Source organism: Scyliorhinus canicula, chromosome 20 (assembly GCF_902713615.1).
Source record: "Scyliorhinus canicula chromosome 20, sScyCan1.1, whole genome shotgun sequence".
NCBI classification, from domain to species: Eukaryota; Metazoa; Chordata; class Chondrichthyes; order Carcharhiniformes; family Scyliorhinidae; genus Scyliorhinus; species Scyliorhinus canicula.
This window is the reverse complement of record NC_052165.1, coordinates 59707701-59734292: the sequence shown is the minus strand read 5'-3', so window position 1 is coordinate 59734292 and position 26592 is coordinate 59707701. Positions and strand designations below refer to the sequence as shown.

General features: G+C 43.7%; 1 protein-coding gene across 1 annotated transcript in view; it reads right to left on the bottom strand.

Annotated features, from left to right (window-relative positions):
• Positions 1 to 1789: 1789 nt before the first annotated feature.
• phf21b (PHD finger protein 21B) overlaps positions 1790 to 26592 on the bottom strand; it is a 222109-nt gene continuing 197306 nt past the window's right edge. Inside the window, exons 13-16 of the mRNA XM_038781394.1 lie at positions 20047 to 20202; positions 10520 to 10595; positions 8154 to 8257; positions 1790 to 6133 (exon numbers count right to left, since the gene is read on the bottom strand). Coding sequence (XP_038637322.1) covers positions 5894 to 6133; positions 8154 to 8257; positions 10520 to 10595; positions 20047 to 20202 — 576 coding nt within the window. The 3' untranslated portion in view covers positions 1790 to 5893. The remainder of the gene's footprint in view (positions 6134 to 8153; positions 8258 to 10519; positions 10596 to 20046; positions 20203 to 26592) is intronic.

Here is a 26592-nt window from a genome sequence, read left to right as displayed (position 1 = left end):
TCTACCTGGAAGGGCAAGGGCAGCAGGCACATGGGAACACCACCAACTAAAAGTCCCCCTCCAAGCCACATACCACCCTAACAAAAATATACCACCACTCCTTCCTGTCACTGGGTCAGAATCCTGGAATTCCCTTCCCAACAGCACTGTGGGTGTACCTACACCACATGGACTGCAGTGGTTCAAGGCAGCTCACCACCACCATCTCAATAGCAATTAGGAATGGGCAATAAATGGTGACCTAGTCAGTGACCCCCAACATCCCATGAATGAATAAATAAGAAAATACTATTATTCCTCCACACTCTCTGGTTAGGAAACCAATCAGCAGGATGGTATTGCTATTGCGGAGTTAAAGAGGCACATTAAAGGTGAATGACAAGAAGGTTCCAGATCAGCTACCACTCCCTCTGTTGCCTGAAGTTTTGCTTAGATAAAATTATGCCCCAAATGATAAGTCATACATAAATACATAAAAGTCACTTGCTGAGTTGGTTATTTTCAGTCAGTTTAGAATATTGATTCAAAAGCAGTATTCTCACTTGGAAAAACAGAATCATAGCCATTGCCAGTAATCATCATCTCAGTCCCCCCTACTCGACCTATTATGGACACAAATAACAGTCATGGAGAAATTCAGTCTAAAGCAACTGTGCTAGAAGTTAGAGAATGGCTAAACAGAATACAAGCTATATAAGTACGAATGAATCGTGGAAGCTGGGTGAATAAGAAAAATCTGAAAATAAGTACTCTTATGGTACAGTGAATTGACCGTGAGCTACCAGAATCAACTTTAGTTTTCTAATCTGATGTTGGGCCAGGAATACCTAAATAATAACTAAAAATCTTTTTTGAGAGAGGGTGGGACTAAAATAAATACAATCAAAAGAGAAGGGGGAGAAAAAATACAATAAGCATCAAATATCAACAACTTTTCATTCAGAATATTTTTGCCAATACATGAAGCATCTGTAATTACATGGTTTTAAGAAAATGTAATTTATATACAAATCTTGTCATCTGAACACCTCCTGCATCCTGTTGTAAGCTTATTTTTAAAAATGCTTCTTGTGTTTTCTTTATTGCTACACTACCACACCTTAGAACAAAATGCTCACAAATTCACTCAACATATCATTTGTACTTTGACCTTCCACATTCCATGGGCAGAGCCAAATAGCTATCAACAAAGTAGAACAGTATAATACTGATTTGTTTTCTTACAAATGTGTAACAAAGAGTATTCATTCAATTGTGAGTACTTAAAAATTATATATATATATATTAAACTTTGCTTTAAGTAGAGCACCCATCCAGTGGTTAGTGTGCATCTTAGTCATATTTTGAGGAAAAAAGCAAAGCACTAATGTCCATCTAAATATTTTGTTTCCATGCATATAATCAGCGAGCAATGTAAGAAAAATTTCAGATACAGTTGGACTTTTGTTTTAGGTAAAAAGAGTCAGAACAAATCAAAACTAATAACCAGGAACTGCATGCAATACCACAGACAGGTTGCACAGATTGGATTCCTCCACTCAACTGAATTTCTGAACTCAAACGTTACTTTAATAAGCGAATGAAAGATGCCATGAAGCAGGGGAAAAATAACAGGTAAGAGTCGCCTTCAGCCTGTTTGTACAAGATAAAGGACTGAAACATGTAAAACTACAGATAAGATACAATATGTTGCCTAAATTAGAATTTCAACTTGAACTATCATGGTAAAATACATCCAGTGTGACAAAACCTAAAAGTGTAAATAGAAAAAATAAAAAGACCATTTGTGTGATGATACAATGTTGATTTTTAATTTTTTTCTCTTTTCTTTTTATCCCAGTTTATTTAAAACATTTCTTTTACACAATAAACAATTGTGACAATGTTTCTCAGTTCCATTAATCTGCTTATCACTGCTTTCCCAAGTGAATCTTTTTAAACTAGAAGAGCAGGCATCCTACTCTCTACTGTATTTTCTGTACATCGATTAACCTAGTCACCCAATCAAGTGTAACATGATCACAAGCACTACCATGTTTTTCTCTAATTGTATTTACAATGTACCATGAGGTGGTGTGGCTGTGCTTTTCCGCCCTTTTGAAATTTCTGCCTTTAAAGGCACTCTGCATGCTTGTTGGCTAAGGGATTTAAAAAAGGCCCATTCAGAAGAAAAAACATCAAATATATCTACAGCACAAACTAAATACAGTTTCTTATTTTGCATTTATTAAAATAAATCTGCTGTTCATATATAGCAGTTTCTGCATAAGTTGTGGGCTACTTATTCAGATAACTCACTTATCCAGCAAATAGCAATGAAATAATGTTTTGTAAGATTTGTGGCAGAAATGTGAAGTACCACGAAAAAAGAATAAACAAATGATGAATACGAATTGTTTCTTCGAGTGGAGTATTCTGTGAAGGCTTTTCATTTTGTAACATAATAGAAGGCATGAATATAACAATGCTTCAGTGATAGCCTTGACCATCTTTCAGTTACACATGAATATATAACTGGATATTAAAATAACTGCAACAGAAATTTGTTACTTAAGGCTCTTTCATGTATGGCACCTAAGGATAGTTAGTGCAAGATTGTTCCGCTACTGTGGTAACAAATCACGCATTCAATACACTACTGCACATTTGGAATGCTGTCAAAATCTTTGCACTGGATGCAGTGTGCTTTTGAGAAGCCTGAGTGGTTTTTTTTAATGCATGCTTACAGCATGTTGAAAATACTATGCAACTGATTTCCATCAGATTCTTTCTGCTTTATACATCAGTAATTGACATGTTATGTTAGCAAGTCTTCCTAAAGGAACATGGAAGCAAAAAGTCAAGATTTTCAAAACCTGAAACTACTACACTGAAGCATTTCGATAAAGATCCACTCAACCACCCTGTAATAATTTAGAATCTGATATTACTTGTGTAACAAACTTTAGCACACAATGAAATCACATAAATCTACTTTCCCACCAAACTGCTCCACACTAGACTACTCTTAAAAATAAAAAAACAATGCATTTAAAGCTTTAGTAAAATTAAATAGTGGCACTTGCTAGAGAGCTACAGTCAAAATACAAGAATTGTTTAGAGTAGAATTTTTGATTGCTCCTTTAAAGTTTGAATTTAGTTTATAATAAAAAGGAGTAAATACATTTTTTTTTAAGAAGTTCAACTCCACTTTAGCTACTGGACCTAAAATACCATGCACTCCAATGGTCTATTTTGGTCTGCCTGTACCTGAGAAATGCATTGGAAAATGGGAGAACAAGGGCAAGGCCCAACACATACAAGGTATCCAGACTTTTAGAATTGAGCAAGTTAATTTTTTTTTGGCTTTCCCACTGTTGAAATTCTCATAATTTTACAAATTCCAGCTTGTAATCAAGTATCCCTGTAGCTGTAGACCATAAAAAAAACCACCCACAGTATGGGCACTGTATAATTTGTCAATCTATCTACAAACAGGGACCCCACTCCACTAGTACAGTATATTGTATTTCACCCTGAAAACTATGAAGTGCAGCTTTATTATTTATATTTCAAAAGTAATTTTTTTTGAAGTGGAGCCTGAAAGAATCCTGTACATGTAAAATGTTCATTTATTTCACATTAGATAAATTAAAGTAAAAATCACCAGCAGGTTATATAGTTCACCTACACGCATTGAATTTGGTGCATGTCAGAGTGGTCCGAAAAAGTATTTTGAGCTTTTTGAGGTGATTGATACCTGAAATAAAATAAGTACAATATGCATGTGCGACTTAAAATATCAATTCATGGGTGGGCTCAAATAAAAAGGAAACTGTGGGGACAATTGCCTTCATATGTACACATATTTGTTCTCTTCTTCATAAGGGCGAAGAGTGAACCTTGCAGTGAACAAAGATGGCACACTGAACATTTAATTTGGAGATTCCAAATTGAGGGGTTTAAGGAGCCAGCAGGGTAGATGTCTTTTTCAGTCTCCTCTTTTATCAATATATAGAAAAAGACAAGGGTTGGGAGCTGATATAATTTGTATATCCAACTGTGTTTGTCTTTTCTGTAATACTGCAATGAAATATTAGTTAGAACAGAATTCAAAAAGTTTGGATACGCAAAAGAAAATGTTAAGTGGCTTGATCGTTCAGATATGCTTTGGAGCTACACCTTAAGTCAATACATCTATTTCATTGGAGCATGGGATGCAATTACCTGACAACAAATTGTTTCATAAAAGCATGTACAAGCAGATTTCACAATTCAGTTTTAATTTTTTTTTTAAAGAACTACATTGGCAGAATTAGGATGAATTCAGTTTCAATGCACACTATCCACTGGACAGCTCCTTTGAACATCTATGCTAACAGGCCAAGACTTCTTTCCGCACTCCCCTCCCAAAAAAATCTCAACCATCTGATATTTTATAACTGAACAATTTGTTCTCTTTAGTCATCAAAAAACATTTAACCTGAAACATTTACATTGCAAGCCACATTGGAATGCATATTGGCATTAAACCAGTAGCAACTTGTGTTTCTCTTTTATTTTTGTTCACCAGTAAAAGAATATAAAATCTTGTTCATTGAAGTGTTGACTGTAATAAAATAGATTTGCATTGCACTGCACAGTTTTTCCCGGAATTGTGAAAATGGTTGAAGGGACAATGCACTGCCAGAGCAGGCCTAAAGCTTCCCATGCCAAATAGCTGTGGCCTCCCAAGGTGCAGACCCTTTATTATCAGGAAGACTAGCTAGTGGATCAAGTAGCTGTCCTAAATTAATCAAAATCTACTGGAGTATCATTTACTAAACAGGAAAGGAAAGAAGGTCCACAAAAATCTGTAAACCCTTTAAAAATTTGTGTCCCTTGATTCCATCATTGGCATTTTCAATGCCAATTAATTGTTATGATTCTGAGGCAGTTTCATGTACCGTGTAGCAGATATTCCCCATCCTCGCCCCACCGTCATCACTATCCCAGGGTTTGCTAAACTGTCATTTTTCTGTGATACAAATACAGTACCAGAGGAGGAAGAAACACATTTTTGGCATTTTTTAAATATAAATCTGGCAAACCAATACAGTACTTCAAAAAAAATGAAATCAAGAAAGAAAACATGGCTTCCCCAAAATATCCAAGATATGGTTTAAGAAGTGATCTGCACAAAAATGTCAACAATAAGAGAAGTTGCAAAAAATGTTTTGCATCTGTATTTTTTAAATACTTGATAAAACATGTTCCATAGGCATTAGCAGGAAAATACTGTACTTATTATCCCACCTTAAATACTAACCTCATACTTTATTTTAAATATGTGTTTCTTACCTATATTAATACTGAAAAAATTAAACTTTGTTTGAATGCTCTGAAGACCCATACATACACAATAAAACCATTTTTTGCGCGTCACCTGAATAAATATGTCAGACATTGTCTTGCATGTTTGAATTTAGTTACAGTAATGTACAGTTCTAAAAAACAGATCCCCATTTCACAGGAAAACGCTTTATATGTTACAGCTTTGTTGCGTTTATTGTCAGTCTACTGCAGTATGTTCCATTGTTTTCTTCTCTCTCTCATGAGGCAAACTGGTGTTCAAAACACCTGCTTGGAGAAGTTAAAAATTCTTTTTTTCCAGTGGCCATTTTCTGGTTCCAGAATCAGTAGGTTAAGGCCAACATAAAAATAAAATTAAAAAATTAAAATCTCTTCAGCTCTCAAAGTAGTGGCTTAAAGTATTGCAGTCACGGTACAAACTACCTGTATGGTGCTTTTTTGCTCCAACAGTCTCTGCATACTGTACTGCATCGATCAGTTATCAAACCCCGCTGTTTCCACACATAAAATTGTGTAAATATTCCCAAACGACAGTAATTAAATATGGATTTGTCCATTTCCTTTAGTTCTTTCCTTGCGATTGCTGCATCAAGGTGGCTGGAGCGGTCCCTACAGCAGCTGAAGGCTTGATCCATGGGAGGGAAACCAACGGGGATGCTCGAGAGGTGGCTGTGGTTGTCATCATTGTAACCTGGATCACTTGCTCGCTCTGCATCAGTCTAATCAGGGTTTTCACACGTTCCAGAGAGGCCTGAGTTCCTTTCTGTTTAGCTATGAGGTTTGTTTTCAATTCTAAACATTTCTGTTAAATAAATAAAAATTAGACAACAGCTCTTCAGTTGGGAAAGTGCATTGATTAAAAAGGTGCTCAACAAATCATAGTTCTAGTCTACATATAGAGCTTATAATCCGATTACAGCACAGACCATTCAGCTTTTAAAGTCTAATGACAGCTCTTCAGTGAAGATAACTGAATTCTCTGAACTCTGCTTTACGCTTTTTGAAACAAAATATCCAATTTACTTTTAATGGTGTAATCGCTGTCCCAACAGCCATTTATGGTAAAATAATCTTTTGTACAAATAATATTCTTCTAACTTGTCCCTCCCCATCTCTATTGATAATCTTGTCTACTTCTCCTCGTTACCAATTTACAAAACAGTGGAAACAATTTTTACTATTCATATTTTCAAAGCCCAAATATCAATATTTTTTAAGACTTTCTTCCTAAGTATAACCTCTCATTGCAGGTGATATTCTAATGAATGGATGCTATTTTCTTTCTATAGCTTTAATATCCTTCCTACAATAAATTGTACCCAATATTCTAACTCTTGAAAAAATTAAACCTTGATTTCAATGCTCCCCACCAACCACCCCAAGGCTAAAACTGAGAATCCTGATTGTATTAGGATGAGGAAAGACATTAGCTCTAATTGAAACTTGTGCTGACAACATTGTTATGGATGATATTCTACTGGCTGCTCACTATACAATTTATTTTGTTTGAAACCTGTAGAATAGTAGTACTTTCACAGCAAAAAAAATGAGAATAATAAAAGTTAGATTAATACATTAAATAGCAAGAGTTGAAATAGGAATATACAATGGGAATGTTTACACAAAATGACCCAACAATGTGACAATCAGATGTTAGGTTTGTAAACAGCATTTTGTGCTGACACAGCTTTTAATGTGACAACAGATATACAGTACTACTGAACTGAAAGTGATCAACATGTTGATACAAAACCATTATTTTTTGTTCTGCACCTATATTACTTAGTCTTCTCTTACAATCCACTTTTGACAAGGGAACTAGGGCTGTATTGTTGAAATGTTAGTATAATTATATATTCACTTAAGAACGCACAAATTCAAGTTGTGGGGCTTATTTTAAAAAAGATTGCATTACTATTCAGAGCTGAATCGCAAGAAATTTTAATTTTTTTTCTTTCATTGGCTTGTTCCACACCTACTTTTGATAGCAGTCCATCATACTGGAAGACAGCAACAGAGCCGTCTGTTCTATATCTGGAAACCTTGCAATTAGAACAGAATCTTACAGAATTATTTTATTGCAGTCTTTAAAGACTTCCGCAAATGATACTGTATATCTTTCCAAATAGTTTGAATTCAGCATTCCATCTATAGCTATACACGTGAGATGTGTATCTTCAAGCAAGCTCAGCAAGAGGACGGAAGAGTGTTTTTTTGTCCTGTTAAATTAACCGTACAAAGTTTTTCGGTCATAAATAATTTTTAAGAAATTGATTATTGTAATAAAAATGCATTTCAAAGAACCAGAAGTCAATTTTGAACTTCCAACTAGGTGGCTGCAGGCTTGATGAACTATAATTATCATGGTACTGGAACGGTGGCTGCAGGCTTGATGAACTATAATTATCATGGTACTGGAACTTGTCTTCATTACCAAAGTTTAATCACTTTCCTGACAGGCCACTGGATGTAAAGGTCTCATGAGAATAAGGGTCTGTGGGGCAAGTGTGGAGGGAGATGGAGGGGAGTAAAACAAAAAACATTAATTAATAAGACCAGTCTCATTATGCAAATACACATGTTTGACTTTATTTCTCAAGGAACTGCTTTCTCATTTTTTAAATTTATGAATGTGGGCATTGCTGGCTAGGCCAGCATTTATTTACCATCTGCATTAAGAAATGGGTGATGCCATCCTATATTACTGAACAGTGAGGAAAGAAAGAAATGAGAAAGAAAAGAGAAGGAACAAATACATAAGAAATTCTCTGATCACCCAACTACAACCAATACATAAGGGACTGTTAGATGTGCAATCTTACCGTGACAGCATTACTGAGCAATCTGTCCTTCAACTCCAGCTGTTCATGTTCACTCTTTAACTCACTCCCTCGTTTTAACAGCTTTCTCTTCTCCTCTTCTTTCACTGTGAAAGTAGTAATAATTTAAAATGCAGTTTTCTAAACCAAATAATTTGAACATGACATTTTATGTTTAGCAGCTACATGTAATTACAAACCACTTCTGTTTTAGTGCAGTGTCATAGAGACATTTAGATCAGATAGTCAGTCCAACATTCTGGGTCGGGGGTGGCTACAAGAGAGTAACTCACCGCCCGGCTTCCCAAAGTCTGTCCACCGTCTACAAGAAGTTTGACACCATTCAGAACAAAGCATCCTGTTTGATTGGCACCCCATCCACCACCTTCAACATTCACTCCCCTCCACCACCGATGCAGTGGCATCTGTGTGTACCATACACAAGATGCATTGCAGCAACTCACCATGGTTCCTTCTACAGCACCTTCCAAACCTATGATCTTTACCACCTAGAAAAATAAGGACAGCGAAGTGTGGGAACACCACCATCTGCAAGTTTCCCTCCAGGCTACACACCATCCTGACTTGGTACTATATTCTTGTTCCTTCACTGTCACTAGATCAAAGTCCTGGAATTCCTTCTCTAACAGCACTCGGAGTGTACCTACATCTCATGGACTGCGGTGGTTCAAGAAGGCAGCTCACCACCACATTCTCAGTGGCAAATTGGGATAGATGAAAAATGCTGGCTACGCCAGCATCCTGTGAACAAGTAAAAACTAAGTTTTAGTCCTTTCTCAGGTTTGTTTTATTTAACTGAATTACTTTATCTGTAATTGAATTTTGAAATACTGATCAGAGATTCTGAAGAATCATTGGGACATTTTTTGAATAAAAAAGTTACAAGGAAATATTAGTAAACGTTATATTGTGATTTAATTTCATATGGTTGAAAATGTTTGCTAAAAAAGTACTGATTACATTATTGAAACCCTGGTCTCGACTGCAGGAGAGAACTAAAAAAACATGAATTAATGAAGGCAGTACTATCTTGGTTTCAGCTGTGCATATTAACTAAATTCTTGTACACTTACAAGCTCAGCAGCCATTTAAAATCAGCACTGCTGCCCAAATTCATCCGCCTTCTATTGTTCCAAATTCAGATTCACATTTCACTGGCATTCAGCTGATCTGCCTTTATTTGGAGAGCATATTTATTTTCTGGAGGAGAGTATCATTGGAAAATGGATTTTTCAACTGCAATGAGGATCAAGCGAAAAGATCTGTTACCACTTGTTCACATCTCCTTGATCAGTCAATAATGAGAATAGCAGAGGCTACGAAGGTAGATGTGGCCTACATTCTTCAGTTCTTCTAGATAAAGAAGCAGTCATGGTGACAGAAAGTTGGGATACAAAATAAAGAAGAAAATGTCCAACTCACAGCCCCCTGTATCATTCTATCAGTATTATGAAATTTAAGTTCGTTTTTTGTGTATCAAAGTGCTAATGCAAGCTTGTACAGATTTAATGCATTCTTCTTCTTCCCCACATTCTCCATGTCAACATATGCTCACTTTGGAAGCTGCGAAGTCCCAGTTCATTGACACCTTCATGATATAGCCAAATTACTAGAATGTTCAATTTTGCCAAACGTGAAGGAATTCCTCACACAGGTTTTCCTCAGTTACCGCAGGCTGCCCTCTCAATACCGGACACTCACTGCTCTAGATATTCAGAGTGTAAAACTACTAATAAGGATCAGCAACCTGTAATAGAAATTGCCAATTATTTTATTTCATTTATTTAAATGAAAATTAAACTCAAACAGTTTCTGTAAAAGGTAGATATCTACAACACAAGCTTTATGTCTCGATTCCAAGATGTAAATTTGTCCATTTTCTGGAAAGATGGGAGTGCAAAGTCAGTCAGCTCTCGAATTTGAATTGTGGTCATCTTGGCAGTTATCCAGTGATCAAATGCTGGATCAGCCAGGGAGGCGGTGGCATAGTGGTATTGTCACTGGACTAGTAAACCAGAAACCCAGGGTAATGCTCTGGGACCCGGGTTTGAATCCCGCCACTGCAGATGTTGAAATTTGAATTCAATTAAAATCTGGAATTAAATATCCAATGAAACCACTGTCGACTTTCGTAAAAATTGTCTGGTTCATTCTTTCAGGGATGGAAATCTGCCATCCTTACCTGATCTGGCCTACATGTTAAACACAGCAATGTGGTATACTCTTAAATGCCACCTCAAGGGCAATTAGGGATGGGCAATAAATGCTGGTTCAGCCAGTGATGCCCATGTCCCATGAACAAATTCACAAGCCATTCCTGGTATCAGACATGCACTATACTTTCATACCCGCTTTATGTGCAAGATAGGAATGGACGATAGCGAGAGTTCCAGGCCATGACACGTTATCTTCCTTCTTTAATACCTGCATGGGCAAAAGAAATACATTTTTTGAACCAAAGAAATTTTTTGAACCATTTGCTAGTCACTCTTAAAAAAAAACCGATAAGACGGCTCAGGGATTACTGATTGAAATATTATAATAAATTATAAAAAGATAAACTAACCCGAAAAATAGAGCTTGCTATGCTAACTTACCCAAAGAACGTATTTGCATTTGCAATTTTTTTTTTTAAAGCTCTTTCAGGAACATCTCAAAGCACTTCCGCAACACTGATTTAATTCAGAATAGTGACTGTCCTTATGGTGGCAAACATGGTAGCCATTCTATCAATGAGAATAATGAGAAGCTCATTTATTTTTGGTGGTATTGCTTAAGAGGCAAACATGGTATTCCTTAAGAGACAAACATGGTATTCAAGCCATAAGAGGACTCCCTATTTTTCTTTAAGTAATGCCATGGGATGAATAATTTGTGATGGTGGTCCAGGTGCTTTGTGCACAAGATATATGAAAAATGTCATTGAGCGTGTTGACCAGCAGCTGGTGGTGTACCAGGAAAGAAACAAGAATAAGTTTCAAAGATTCTGATTTAGAGCACTATTTGGGCTATTTTCCACAATATTTCAAACTTCCACTGACCTAGTTTAAGAAGGGATGTTCTTCCAGCTGTCATGTGAGAGAGTCCCTTTAAGAAATGGGTGTTTATTACTGCAGTGATGTCAGAGGGCGGGTGGAGCTGGGCTGTCTGCCAGCTTTTTACTTTAGTTTTTGAGCAGGCTGCAGGGTGTGTTTTAGTTTCGTTTTCAGTGTTGGAGCTGAAGCCAGACCAAGCATGTGTACTGCTGTTCTCTCTGCCATCAAAAGACTATCTCTTGATCATTTGGTGAATTCAGAATTATAAATGTTCTCAGTAGTGTATGTAAAACGTAATGTTCTGTTAAAAGGTGTTTTCAACTCGTATGGATGTTAAAAGGAAAGCTTAAAGGATTACTTAGTGTTGTAGTCTTTGGGGGTTGTATTTGAATTGATGGTTGTTAAGATGTTCACTGTATGTTTTAAAAAGGTTAACTTGAGTTCACAGAATAAACATTGTTTTGCTTTAAAAAAAACTTTTCGATTTCTGCTGTACCACACCTGCAGAGTGGGCCGTGTGCTCCTCATACCACAATCTATTAAAAGTGTGGGTCAGGTGAACTCCATGATGCACTTTGGGGTTCTCTAAACCCTGGCCCATAACACAGCTGACACATTATAGGGTAAGTATTGACAGGCTACTTAGGAAGAAATCCAATAACTTAGCCATATTGAGGTCTTATGAAGATGCCAGACTAGTTTTGACCATGAGCTTAGTGATTTCTTTGGATTTCCCATTACACCATTTGACAGTTAGGCTGAATCTTTGGACACAACCAACAGTAAATGCTAGAAATGCACATCAGAACAGATAGCATTGAGAGAGAAAATAGACAAGTCAAAACTGTAGATGTAACCCTTCATCAGAACAGAACAAAATGTACTATTGCATAAACACTGCCAGAATGAAGGTAAATGTAAAATTGCCAGAGTCCCAGATGACCACAGGCTGCTTTACTCTTTGATGGGGAGAGCTGACTGGTGGTGATTTAACCTGAGGGTCACCACACCTCAAGTAGGGGCACGGTTTAGAAGGCGGGACCTTCATGAATAACCTCAGCCAGTATGAGAATTGAACCTGTTCTGCTGGCCTTGCTCAGTATCGCAAACCAGCTGTCTAGCCAAGTGAGCTAAACCAGCCCCAAAATAAAGGAGAGGGGAAAAACACCTCTGCTCAAGGAATCATTGATCTGTTGAAAGATAACAAGAATGTTAGATAGCTGAGATAATCTTTCCATCAGATGATGAGAAGTGTGGTGGTGGTGTTAGAGATCACCTCGGAGTCCTGAGTTGCTGTGGGCAATATGCACTTTTACATGCATGTTGCAGTCCAGAACTATGGATAGCGATACTGGAGGTCCAACTTTCTTTCTATCACATGGCTGACCAAGAATCTTTCCTTCCCTTACCACCTACCACTACCATGTGTTGGAGGATTTGCAGGTTGACAATCAACATAATTGGCCATATTACAAATTCACTTTCCAGTTGGAGCGAGACTCAAACCCAGAGCTCCTAACTCAAAGGCAGGGATGTTACCCAATGAAGCACATGACCTCCAATCCGAGAAGAAGTGTAAAATTAAGAACAAATGTAAACAGCTGAGGCAACAATAGGGGAAAACAGGAGAGGTTGGCAAAAGTCTGAAGAAAAACAGGCCTGCACCATGATTCAAGCCTCTTCTGCCACCGCACAGCATTCTCATGAAGGGACTCCAGCATAGTGCTATTCCACCTCGCTTTCTTTCGCTCCATTCCATGCCAAGAAATCCATCCTACATCTCTAGAATCCCCATTTTGAAGAAAGCAGATTTGTAGTTAAGGTATGAAATGATTAAAATCAATTTTCAGGCCAAAAGGCTACAGAGGTCCTTTAAATAGATACAATGCCATTTCTGGAGCCTGAATTGAACATTATTAGAATAGTGTAGAAGACATAGGATGAAGAGGTCAGAGTAGGGCTGGAATTGAAACAGGAAATTGAGCCAGGAATTTAAGGCAAGTGATAGGGAGCCAAATGTCACACTTAGCGACAGGATGCTCAATAATATGGTTATTTAATCCATTTTTGTTTTTTTCTGTGTAGAGGAGACGACACTGAGATTAGCACATACATGTTTTTAATGTCTACCGATTAACCTCCTCCCATTTCAGTCCAGGAATTCAAATTCTGTGCAAGACAACAATTTACCTGAAGTTCCTCTAATTCAGGCATTTCCAAACTGTGGGTCACAAAGCCCGATGGGGCTGCAGAAGTCATATTTGGGACATAGCCTCCCCCTCCTCCCACGCAGCAATAGAGATTGTAAAGAGGACATCACAGAATTTTACAGTGCAGGAGGCCATTCGGCCCATCGAATCTGCACCGGCTCTTGGAAAGAGCACCCTACCCAAGGCCAACACCTCCACCCTATCCCCATAACCCCACCCTACCCCACCCAACACCAAGGGCAATTTTGGACACTAAGGGCAATTTATCATGGCCAATCCACCTAACCTGCAGGTCTTGGGACTGTGGGAGGAAAGCAGAGCACCCGGAGGAAACTCACGCACACACGGGGAGCATGTGCAGACTCCGCACAGACAGTGACCCAAGCCGGTATTGAACCTGGGACCCTGGAGCTGTGGAGCAATTGTGCTATCCACAATGCTACCGTGCTGCCTTATTTTCCAATCCAGAGACTAGAGGGCAGGGGAGGTGGGGGTGGAGGAATTCAGCCAAACATCAAGGGAAAGACAATGAGCCCAAAGCCCTCTTTAACCTTAGAAAATATGATTGGCAGTATGTGTGATCAGGCCTGGGATGTTTGTGCACCAACTAGGTTGGCAAATGCTAATTTTTCAAGTGTTAAAAGAGGTCCTTTGGAAAACAGTTGGGATGCACTGCCTTAATCTTCTTAACTATTTGCTACTCAAGGCACAGTCTTCTCTACATTGGAGAAACTAGATAACGTTTAGGTGGTTACTTCATTGAACACATTCATTCTGTCGGCAAGTGTGACTTTTAGCTCCCCATCACTTGCAATGTCCACACCCATACTGACTTCTTTATCATTGAACTTCTACGATATTCCAAAGAAATTACACACAGCTTCAGGAACAGCATCTCATCTTCCTATGGGACATTTAAGGGTCAATACAAGGTCTTAATTAAGCTTATTTTTTCCAAACTTCCGGTGGCGACTATGGAGGGTGTGATGGCTCCTGCTGGAGGTTAGATTCTTTGGCCCTTTTTTCCTGGTTTGCGGGACTCTTGCAGGTGGAAAAAATGGGAATATTAAAGTTGAAGGTATTCTCCTTTGGTGGATAATGTTGAAGAATTACCACACAAGGAGAGAGGCAAATAAGGGCACTATTCGGCCAGGAGGACTCGCGTGGCGCAGCAGGGGAAAGGATGGCGGAGGGACCTGTAGCATTGTTACCTGCACAACAGTCAACAGAGCAGTTGGTAGAATTCCTGGCGGCTTTGTTTAAGCAGCAAAAGAAGGTGGCTTCAGAGGATCTGGCCAAAGTGGCAGAGCCAATACTGGCTGCCCTGGAGTGAGTGGAGCAGAAGCTGGAGGCGCAAGATGCGCGAACCACAAGGTGGGATAGATGGTGGCTGACCATGAGGATTGTATTACCTTGTTAGAGCCTGAAATGTTGATATTCGTGGTGGGTCAGAAGTTGAGGGAGAAGGTAGATGACCTGGAGAATCGTTCGAGGTAGAACCGGAGGACCTTAGGGCTACTTGAAGGGATCATGGGAACACAGGCCACAAAGTGTGTGGCCAAGATGTTTGAGAAGTTGGTGGGGGAGGGTATCTTTGACTGTTCTCCTAAAGTGGATCGGTCACACATGGCTGAAAGTGGGAGAGCTGCTGAGGGCGATCATCATGAGTACTTGGATGAGGAGAGAATTCTGAAATGGGCGAAGGTGACACACGAATGCAGTTGGGAAGGCCATACAGTCCATATCTGCCAAGACTGGGGAGCGGAGCTGGCGAATTGGTGGGCCAGGTTTAATAGGGTCAAGGCGGCTATACCCTGCTCGTCTGTGGGTCACGTATGGAGGACAGGAGCAAAACTTCGATCGCCGGAGGAGATGAACAAGGTTTTAAGGGACCATGGATTGGGGGAATGTTTGAGAGCATAGGCTATTTATTGGGTTCACCTGTGTAACGGACTGGAGATGTTGTGCTTGGCGGGGGTGGGGCCTGTAAATTTTCACGCGGGGTTATGTTTGCTTTTTTTCACTCTTATAGTTAATTATGAAAATGTAAAGTTTTATAACTTTTATGCCCCCCAATATTGGGGGAGTGATGTTGGTAATTAAAAAATATGTGGGGCTTCGTTTGGTGTGGGGGTTGGGTGGGTGGAAATGTGCTTTGGCACAGAGGACATTGGTCTTTTGCCTAGGTGGGGGTGGCAGGTAGGCTAGTTAACAGAAGTGAAGTGAAAGAAAGAGCATCGCTTATTGTCACAAGTAGGCTTCAATGAAGTTACTGTGAAAAGCCCCTAGTCGCCACATTCCGGTGCCTGTTCGGGGAGGCTGGTACGGGAATCGAACCATGCTGCTGGCCTGCCTTGGTCTGCTTTAAAAGCCAGCTATTTAGCCCAGTGTGCTAAACCAGGGGGAAAAAGCTGAGGAGCGAGGAGGGGTCACTTGGGTTTTCGGGCTATGTTGCTCCTTTTTGTTTGTGGAAAGGGTGGGGATGGTGGGCCTGGAGAGGCGGGACCTTTTATGTTGAGGATGGGGGAGGGTGAGTTGCTGACATTGAAGGGATTGTGGAACAGTTGGCTGAGGATGAAGAAAGAGAATAGTGGTGGCCGTCTTGAGGGGACCCAGGAGGTGGGCAGTACATGAACCTGGAGGAGTCCATTGAAATGTAGATATGGCTGATCAGGATGAGTGGAGGGGTATGGAGCCCTCCGACCAGACTGTTCTCTTGAAACTTCAGGGGGCTGAATGGGCCAATCAAGAACTCCCTTGTTTTCTCCCACTTAGAGTTTGAGGCCAGCTGTGGTGTTTATGTAAGTGACGCACCTGAGGGTTTCGGATCAGATGAGATTGAGGAAAGGATAAGTGGTAGTGATTAGTGAGAAGGTGGCCTTATCTCGGCTAGCAGCACAGTCGCTGATCCAGGGGCTAGGCACGTGATGGTGAGATGTAGGCTGGAGGGTGCACCTGTGGTGTTGGTGAGCATCTATGCCCCCAATTGGATTGATGTCGATTTTATGAAATGGGTGCTGGCAAAGGTTACAGACCTTGACTCACCGGTTGATTATGGGGGTGGATTTTAATACTGCTCCTGATCCTAGGCTGGATCGGTCATGTCCAAAGTCCTTGAATGTGTTGGCCACGGTGAGGGAATAGTTGAGGTTTGTGGAACGCATGGTGGGGGGGCAGTTTGGTAAGCAGAGGGCATCAGAATTTTCTTCTTTTCTTATGTGCGTTGCTGTATTCCAGGGATTTCTTTCTCCAAGGATTTCCCATACCAGCCTCCCCAAACAGGCGCCGGAGTGTGGCGACTAGGGGCTTCTCACAGTAACTTTATTTGAAGCCTACTTGTGACACTAAGCGATTTTCATTTTCATTTCTTTTTGTCAAGGACAAGACTTTGTTGGCGGGGGTGGTTGGGATGGAATACTCGACGATCGTGGTGTAGGATCATGCGCCGCATCTTGTGCACCTGTGTGTGGAGAAGGGGGTTACCAGTGGTAGCTGTATGTGGGCTTGTTGGCCGATAAGGAGATTTGTGAAAAGATATGATTAGCTATATGCACTTATGTAGAGCTTAATAAAAGTGAGGAAGTCTCTGCCGCTGTGCTCTGGAAGGCACTGAAAGCAGTAATTAGGGGGGAGCTTATTTCGATTTGGGCAGAGGTAAAAAGTGGAACGGTGGGAGAGGCAGAGATTGGCGGAGGCCATTCTGGCGGTGGATCGGAGATAATCGGCAGCCCTTGAGGAGGGGTTGTTGAAGGAGAGGAAGAAGCTCCAGATGGAATTTGAACTCATGTCTCTGGTAAAAGCGGTGGGACAGCACTATATGAGCATGAGGAGAAGGCCAGCAGGTTGCTTGTGCACCGGTTGAGGCGGCAGGGGGAGGGAGACTGGGCGGATGAAGGATTCAGGGAAGGGTGGTCACCGAGTCAGGGAAAGTGAATGGGGTATTTGAGGCCTTCTACCAGGGGCTGTACAGGTCAGACGTGGGGAGATTTGGGCATGAGACATGGATGGCCTGGACTTTCTGGTGATGGAGATGGGGAAGATGCAGGGGTTGGGCTGAGAATATTGATAGGGGCCTAGATTCAATGGGAAGGCCCGGCTCTGGATGGGTTCCCAACGGAATTCTAGAAAACCTATGTTACAGAACTAGTGAAGAAGTTTAACAAGTCGGCTGGCATGAATTTCACTTATTTTGAAGGAGGATAAGGACCCAGAAGTGTAGATCATATCATCCAATATCGTTGTTGAATGTGTTCGCACACATATTAGCTTGGGGAATTTCTGTCTGCACCGACGAACGAGACAGGGTGTCCGTTGTCCCTGTTACATTAAGACTACAAAGAAGCTACTTTGAAAATCCCCTTGACGCCACACTCCGGTGCCTGTTCAGTTACACTAAGGGAGAATTCAGAAAGTCCAATTCGCCAAACAAGCACATCTTTTGGTACTTGTGGGAGGAAACCGCAGCACACGGAGGAAATCCATGCAGACACGGGGAGAAGGTCCAGACTCTGCATAGATAGTGACCCAAGTCGGGAATCGAACCTGGGTCCCTGGCACGGTGAAGCAACAGTGCTAACCACTGTGCTATTGTGCCGTCCCAGGATCCAGAACTGCCTAAGGTGGCGGGGTGGGTGAGTGACATGACGGAATTCCTTAATTTGAGAAAGATAAAATTTGCCATTCGGGGTTCAGAGGGGTTCCTTTCGAGGTGGAGGTTGTTCATCGCCTTCTTTAAGGAATGCTGAATGTCAGCTTGGGGGAGGTGGGGCTGTTTTACTGTGTTGTGGGTTATCTTTTGTGTTTTTATTATAATTAGAAAGTGGATCGGGACATAGAGGGGCTTTGTATTAGGACTATGGTTTGTGGGTGATGGCTCATTGTGCCCTGTGCTTTTTAAATAATCTGAAAATCCTTGAATAAAATGATTTTTAAAAAAGCTGACTTTTACCTGACAATAGTGAGTGCTGGCAACGTGAAATGGGTCAGTTATTAGGCGAGAAGGAAGAGGTTGGCTGTGTGGTGGGAAATCCTGTCTCAGAACACCATGCTAGAATGAATCTGTTCCCTTGGTGACCCATTTTTTTCTTCTTCTCCTCAGGCTTTTAGCCTCTCCTAACCCACTTACCTTCCATTGTCTCAGATAACACAATTACTAAGTCTATTATACTTCTATCCTTCACCTGATGCAAGCATCTATCAAACTATCTACATTTGCTTTAACTGATTCAGAGTCATATGATGGGTATGCTTTTTAAAATCTCCCCTCCAACCTGTTTTGAGTATGTTTTAAATGACTGGCATTTTTCTACCTCTGATGAAGGATTACACTAGAAACATTAACTTTCTTGCTCTCCACAAATACCTGTCCTGCTGTATTTCTAATACATTTGTTTTTGCTTTAAATTTCCAAAATATTTTTCTACTCTTTAAATCAGTAAATATGAAAGTTGGTGCCCTCTCTCATCAGCTTTTCAAGCACTCTGTTGCGAATCCGGTTGCACCTGTACAGGTGGATCTTAATCAGATACGTCCCAACGTTAATTTTCCCTCTTCAATCGTAACAGATCTAGACTGTATGCTGCTTTGCAAACAGAATCCGAATTGTCATCAAACACGATGCGCTCCAGGTCTTTCACAAGCTGTTTTGCTACATTTGTATTTTCTGGATACAATCACTCAAAATGTGTTTTTCTCTGTTTGTTGGGAATAAAGTTTGCAAAACTGTTAATGACTATAGGACTCTGATCCAGTCAGTAATTAGCAAGTGCAAAAATCTCCTGTGATGAGCATTGGTGCACAAAATAATAAAGTATGGACCACATAGTGCAGGCTTGTTTAGGGGGGCAGCTGCTGCAGTAAATAAGGATCTGTGGGTGTTAAAGCTGTTTTGGAAGTAGTGCGTAGGTTCAGATTCAACAAAACAACTTGCATTTATATAGTGCTTTAATGTATTAAGTCGAGAAACTTGAAACAGAAAAAGCACTTCACAGAATTGAAACCCAAAATGTTTTGGTTTGAAGCCAGACAAAATGTTAAGAGGCCAAAACCCAAACATCCTTAAAGGCAGAGAGAGAGAGAGAGAGAGGTTTAAGTGGAGAGGCCACAAAGGGATTTCAGCATGAGGATAAAAATTGTAAATTTGAGGTACTGGTGCCAATGTAGGTCAGCAACGACAGACGTGATAGGTGATTGTGATAGGTTACAGTCATGGTCAGCAGAACTTTGGATAAGTTGAAGGTTTTCAAAAGGGATTATGAAATTACCTGAAGGGAAAGGTTGGCAATATCAGTGGCCATTCTTTGTATGTGGGCCTATACTTCAGCAGGCTATTCAACCATACAGAATAGCCCAACCCTATCCACACCTGACCTGCACACATGAGTACTTCCAAAAAGGGATGTTGGATTGTAATTGGAAGCAGAACTGTGGTCATTTTCCTTCCTAAAAATAGAAGGATTACAATTTATTTAATACTTCAACTGAGATCAGCTAACTTAGACAGAATGATCCCACGACTTTCTAAGTTTGTACAGCTGAGATACTTTCTTCCTTAACCAGCTCAGTCACTATTAAAATTCTATTTTATCTGTACAAGCAAATTCTCTGAAGAATAAAAAACTGAGCCTGTACCTTTTCCTGGCACCTGGGGCACACCCACACCCCCTTGGGAATGGTCTTGAGAGGGGGTTCTAAGCATTCCAGATGATAGACACGAGAACAAGTGTCGCACAGAAGTAGTTGACCACTACGCTTGCATACTGTACAGTAATCCTCATGGATATCATCCTGTAAAATCAAGGGGACAAAAATATTAATTGAAATGAATTTTAGCAAATGCCTTTTGGAAGTTTGGAAACTTTGAGCAAAGACATTTAAACTCTAAAGCTCTTCAGAATGCAACACAAATTTTCCTCCATCATCAACATGATACTACCACTGAACTCTCTTGGCTCCCCTCATGCCAATCTTAAGTGACTTCTCCCTCCCTGATCCACTCCTCTATCACCTTCAACACCTCTTCCCCTCCCCATGGTTGCATGGACCTTGCTCCCACTCAACTGGTGTTGCTTCAACAAACTATGGCTAACCTCCCCTCCCCTCATTTACTTGCCTCTGCTGAATTTTTCAGCCATGTCTTTACCGACTTCACTGAATCAAAAAAAAAATCAGTGGTCATATCGTAGTAACTGGTCACATTTTACTCATTTTACCAGTAAATCCTATCAAACTCAAATTCGTTTTTTTTAAAAAAAAGCCAATGACACATCCTTTGTTCCTCTCATTGCATGTTTTCGTGTGCATGTCAGAATATACTTGCAAGGTACATTATGAAAAACTCAAATTATTCATATGAATAAGCAATTGCATTTTTAAAAATACAGATATTTGTTAAAAAGTGGCTTGAAGAAATAAAAGCTTAGAAAGAAACCCCTTCTGTACTGCAACAATGTAAACAGTCTCCAGAATAAAAAGGCTACAAACAAAAATATAGACAGTTTGACATTTCCACTCTGAGATTAAGCCATGCTGGAGCTCAATAAAGATTATTGCAAGATTTGTGTGTCTAAACCAGTGTCCTTGAAATTCTGTTTTTTTCCAAATATGATGGTTTCCTAATGACCCTTACTGATAGCTGCAAACCCCCCAGAATGCTGTACTAATGGATTGTACTAACTGATAAATGTGACAATTAAAATGCAGCAATAGACTTCCGGTGTGCATCATGAAGTGAGTGAGCACACAGAGGCAGCTCCTGCCTAAGGTTGCAGAAAAGAGCTCTTTTTTGGGCAGCACAGGTTGGAATTTCGATGAAAAGGCGTGGGTGAATGTTCAAGGAGTATTTTCCCCCAGGAATAGGATGTTTCTTGGTTATCAGACCCTCAGAAACAGTGCAAGATTTGTCTGAACAGCAACAAACAAAAGCCTCTGCAAGCATGCTAGCGGGGGAAGGGCCAGCTTATAGGTCTCAAGCTGACCTGAGGGCCTTTATGAAAGCTGAATTCTAGCAGCAGAGGGAAGAACTGTGAAAAGATCTCACCAAGGCCATTGAAGAAGCGGAGACGGACTTCCAGTAGCAGTGATGCGGAGCTAAGCCGCACGTTCAGTGGCTCCCACTATTTTCGGACTTTGGGGCTCTTTTAAGGCTCGTAGTGGTGCTGTTTGGAATTTTCCCCGTGTGGGAACACTCCTTCTCAGATTCTCCACCGGTGGATGGCCTGGACTAGGAGTGGAGCGGTCAGAAAACCGGCTTTGCAGTTGCGGCCGCAACGCAGCTCCCGCTACTTAAGGACTTTTGGGCCGATTTGAGGGCCCCAAACGGCGCTGTCTCGACGAATCCCGGTGGGGGAAGGTGTCTAGAGGAGCGTTCCCCATAATTTATGGTGCTTACCCGGGGTGGGGCAAAGGAAAAGGCTGCAGCAGCTCCACAAGAAAAGCGGGGGAAGAAGGACAAAATGGCGGCCGGCGGAACACCCGAGGACTGGTGGAAGTGGGCGCAGGAGCAGCAAGCTGCTCTTCTGCGCTGTTTTGCGGAGCTGAAGGCTGAGTTGCTGGACTCACTGAATGCGACTACCAACAAGCTGCTTGGAGCTCAGGCGGCCCAGGAGGTGTCTATCCGGGAGTTGTAGCAGCAGGCCGCTGAGCGGGAGGAGGAGGCCGTGGTCCTCGTGGGGAAAGTGGAGTTGCACGAGGCACTTCACAATAAGTGGCAAGACCGCTTGGAGGAGCTGGACGTTCGCACGAGGCGAAAGAATTTGAGGATCCTGGGCCTGGCGGAGGGGCCGGATCTCCCGTGGTACGTGACCACGATGTTGAGCTCGTTGATGGGAGCGGGGTCCTTCCATTTGCCCCTGGAGCTTGAGGGAGCTCACAGAGTGCTGGCCAGGAGGCCTAAGGCAAATGAACCCCCGCGGGCGGTGCTGGTGCGGTTCCATCGATTTAGTGACCGGGAGTGTGTGCTGCGCTGGGCCAAGAAAGAGAGGAGCAGCAAGTGGGAGAATTCGGTAGTACGAATCTACCAGGACTGGAGTGCGGAGGTGGCAAAGCGGAGGGCCGGGTTCAACCGGACGAAGGCGGTGCTCCATGCCAAGCAGGTCAGATTTGGAATGCTGCAGCCTGCGCGCCTGTGGGTGACATATAAGGACCGGCACCACTACTTCGAGTCCCCGGAGGAGGCGTGGGCCTTTGTACAGGCGGAAAAACTGGACTCTAACTAGGATCTGGGGACACACTATGGCCGTTGCTCTTTTCGCTGTTGCTGTTCTTCAATTTTGACACGTGTTTTTTTTATGCTGCTTTTCTTTTTGCTCTGTTTCCGGGTGGGTTTGTCTGTTGGGTATGGGTGTGGGGTATGTGGGGAACGTTGGAGGTATGTGCTTTATATGTTCTCTTCTGTACGGGGCCGGGGGTTGGGGTGAAACTGGATTTTGAGGAGCTGCGTCGGAAGGGTGGGGTGTGGCAGTGTGAAAGCGCGGGCTTTCCTCTGGTTGTCCGCGCTGCGGGGCAGGGGGGGGCGGAGCTGAAGGTGGGGGCGTGGCATCTACTGGTTTTCTTTCCCACGCTGAAGCGGTGCCAAGGAGGTGTGGCAAGTGGGGGATGACCCCATGCCGGGAGGAGATGGGTTTTGGCAGGAGCTGCCGGGTCAGCAGAAGTCAGCTGACTCACGGAAGTACCATGGAGGGTGCGTTGCGGCTAGGTGGGGTCCTAGCCTGGGGGGGTTGGGGGGGGGGATACCGGGTTGCTGCTGGAATGGCCAGGAAGGAGCTGGCGTGGGCCGGGGGGGTAGAGGAGAGGCGTTATCGTCATGGGGAACGGGTCAGGCGGGGCGAGCTGGCCTGGGGCGAGCAGTCGATAAGCTATGGCTAGCCGGCGGGGGAGAGGGGCAGGTTGCTCTCTGATTCGGCTGATTACCTGGAACGTGAGGGGGCTGAATGGGCCGGTTAAGAGAACCAGGGTATTTTCTCATCTGAAGGGGCTGAAGGCGGACGTGGCTATGCTCCAGGAGACCCACTTGAAGGTGGCGGACCAGGTTTGTCTGAGGAAGGGGTGGGTGGGGCAGGTTTTTCACTCAGGATTGGACACGAAGAACCGGGGGTGGCGATCCTGGTGGGGAAGAGGGTGGCGTTCGAGGCGGCTGAGGTGGTGTCGGACAAGGAGGGCAGATATATTATGGTGAAGGGTAGGCTGCAGGGAGAGAAGGTGGTGCTGGTTAATGTATATGCCCCGAATTGGGATGATGCCGGCTTCATGAGGCGCTTGTTGGGCCGCATTCCGGACCTGGAGGCAGGGGGCCTGATCATGGGGGGAGACTTTAACACAGTGCTGGATCCCCCACTGGACCGGTCCAGTTCAAGGATGGGTAGGAGACCGGCGGCGGCCAGAGTGCTGAGGGGGTTTATGGACCAGATGGGAGGGGTGGATCCCTGGAGGTTTGGGAGGCAGAGAGCGTGGGAGTCTTCCTTTTTCTCCCATGTCCATAAGGTCTATTCCCAAATAGATTTTTTCATCCTGAGCAGGGGATTGATCCCGAAGGTGCAGGATGCAGAGTATTCGGCCATAGAGATCTCAGACCATGCTCCGCACTGGGTTGATCTGGAGATGGGGGCGGCGCGGGACCAGCGCCCGCTCTGGCGCCTGGATGTGGGGCTGCTGGCTGATGAGGAGGTGTGTAGGAGGGTCCGGGGAAGTATTGAGGGGTATCTTGATACCAATGATACGGGGGAGGTCCGGGTGGGGATGGTCTGGGAGGCTCTGAAAGCAGTGATCCGGGGGGAGCTGATCTCCATCCGGGCCCATAGGGAAAGGAGGGAGAGGAAGGAGAGGGAGAGACTGGTGGGAGAGCTCCTGGATGTGGACAGGAGATACGCGGAGGCACCGGAGGAGGGGTTGCTGGGGGAACGGCGCAGTTTGCAGGCCAAATTTGACTTGTTGACCACCAGAAAGGCGGAGACACAGTGGAGGAGGTCGCAGGGCACGGTATACGAGTATGGGGAGAAGGCGAGCAGGATGTTGGCGCATCAGCTCCGCAGGCGAGATGCAGCTAGGGAAATTGGTGGAGTGACGGATAGGGGTGGGAATGTAGTGCAGAAGGGGTCAGAAGTAAATGGGGTCTTTAGGGACTTCTACGAGGAACTGTACCGGTCAGAACCTCCGATGGGGAGAGGGGGGATGGAGAGCTTCATGAACAGGCTACGGTTCCCAAGGGTTCAAGAGGAGCTGGTAGAGGGGCTGGGGGCGCCGATAGAGTTGGAGGAGCTAGTCAGGGGGATTGGACAAATGCAGTCAGGTAAGGCGCCGGGGCCGGACGGGTTCCCGGTGGAATTTTATAAAAAGTATGCGGATCTGGTGGGCCCCCTGTTGGTGCGAGCTTTCAATGAGGCATGGGAGGGGGGGCTTTGCCCCCGACGATGTCGCGGGCACTGATCTCTCTGATCCTAAAGCGGGATAAGGACCCCTTGCAGTGTGGATCATACAGGCCTATCTCGCTCCTCAATGTTGACGCTAAGTTGCTGGCGAAGATCCTGGCCACCAGGATAGAGGACTGTGTGCCAGGGGTGATACATGAGGATCAGACAGGATTTGTCAAGGGACGGCAGCTCAACACGAATGTGCGGAGACTGCTAAATGTTATTATGATGCCGGCAGTGGAGGGGGAGGCGGAGATAGTGGTGGCGCTGGATGCGGAGAAAGCGTTTGATAGAGTTGAGTGGGGGTACCTGTGGGAGGTGCTGGAGCGGTTTGGATTCAGGGAGGGATTCATCAAATGGGTGAGGCTGCTCTATGCGGCTCCGATGGCGAGTGTAGTTACAAACGGAAGGAGATCGGAGTACTTTAGGCTCTACCATGGGACCAGGCAGGGGTGCCCCCTGTCCCCCTTGCTCTTTGCACTGGCGATTGAACCTTTGGCTATGGCGTTGAGGGAGTCAGGGAGATGGAGGGTCTGGTGCGGGGTGGGGAGAAACATCGTGTATCGCTGTATGCGGACAACCTGCTGTTGTATGTGGCGGATCCAGAAGGGGGAATGCCGGGGGTGATGGAGCTGTTAGCGGAATTTGGGGGCTTCTCGGGCTATAAGTTAAATTTAGGCATGAGTGAGGTATTTGTAGTACACCCGGGTGATCAGGAGGAGGGAATTGGGAGACTCCCATTTAAGAGGGCAGTGAAGAGTTTCAGATACCTGGGGGTGCAGGTGGCCAGGAGTTGGGGGACTGTCCATAAGCTTAATTTTACCAGGCTGGTGGAGCAGATGGAAGAGGAATTTAAAAGGTGGGACATGGTGCCGCTATCGTTGGCGGGTAGAGTGCAGTCCGTCAAAATGACGGTTCGCCTGAGGTTCTTGTTCCTTTTTCAGTGTTTGCCCATCTTTATCCCTAGGGCCTTTTTTAGAAGGGTTACGAGCAGCATCATGAGCTTTGTTTGGGCGCATGGGACCCAGAGGGTGAAGAGGGTCTTCTTGGAGCGGGGTAGAGATGGGGGGGGCTGGTGTTACCCAATCTCTCGGGGTATTATTGGGCGGCCAATGTGTCGATGGTGCGCAAGTGGGTAATGGAGGGGGAGGGGGCAGCATGGAAACGGATGGAGAGGGCGTCCTGTGGAGATACAAGCCTGGGGGCCCGGGTAACGGCGCCGTGGCCGCTCCCTCCTACGAGGTATACCACGAGTCCGGTGGTGGCGGCTACCCTCAAGATTTGGGGGCAGTGGAGGCGACATAGGGGACTCGATGGAGGCTCCGTTAAGGGGGAACCATAGGTTCATCCCCGGGAACATTGATGGGGGATTTCCGGGTTGGTACAGAGCGGGCATCAGACAGATGAGGGACCTGTTTATTGATGGGAGGTTTGTGAGCCTGGGGAAGTTGGAGGAGAAATTTGGGCTCCCCCGGGGAACATGTTCAGGTATCTGCAGGTAAAGGCATTTGCTAGGCGGCAGGTGGAGGGATTCCCTTCGCTTCCCGTGAGGGGGTGAGCGACAGGGTGCTTTCGGGGGTCTGGGTCGGAGAGGGGAAGATATCTGATATCTACAAGGTTATGCAGGAGGCGGAGGAGGCGTCAGTAGAGGAGCTGAAAGCTAAGTGGGAGGGGGAACTGGGGGAACAGATCGAAGACGGGACATGGGCTGATGCCCTGGAGAGGGTTAATTCTTCCTCCTCGTGTGCGCGGCTTAGCCTCATCCAATTCA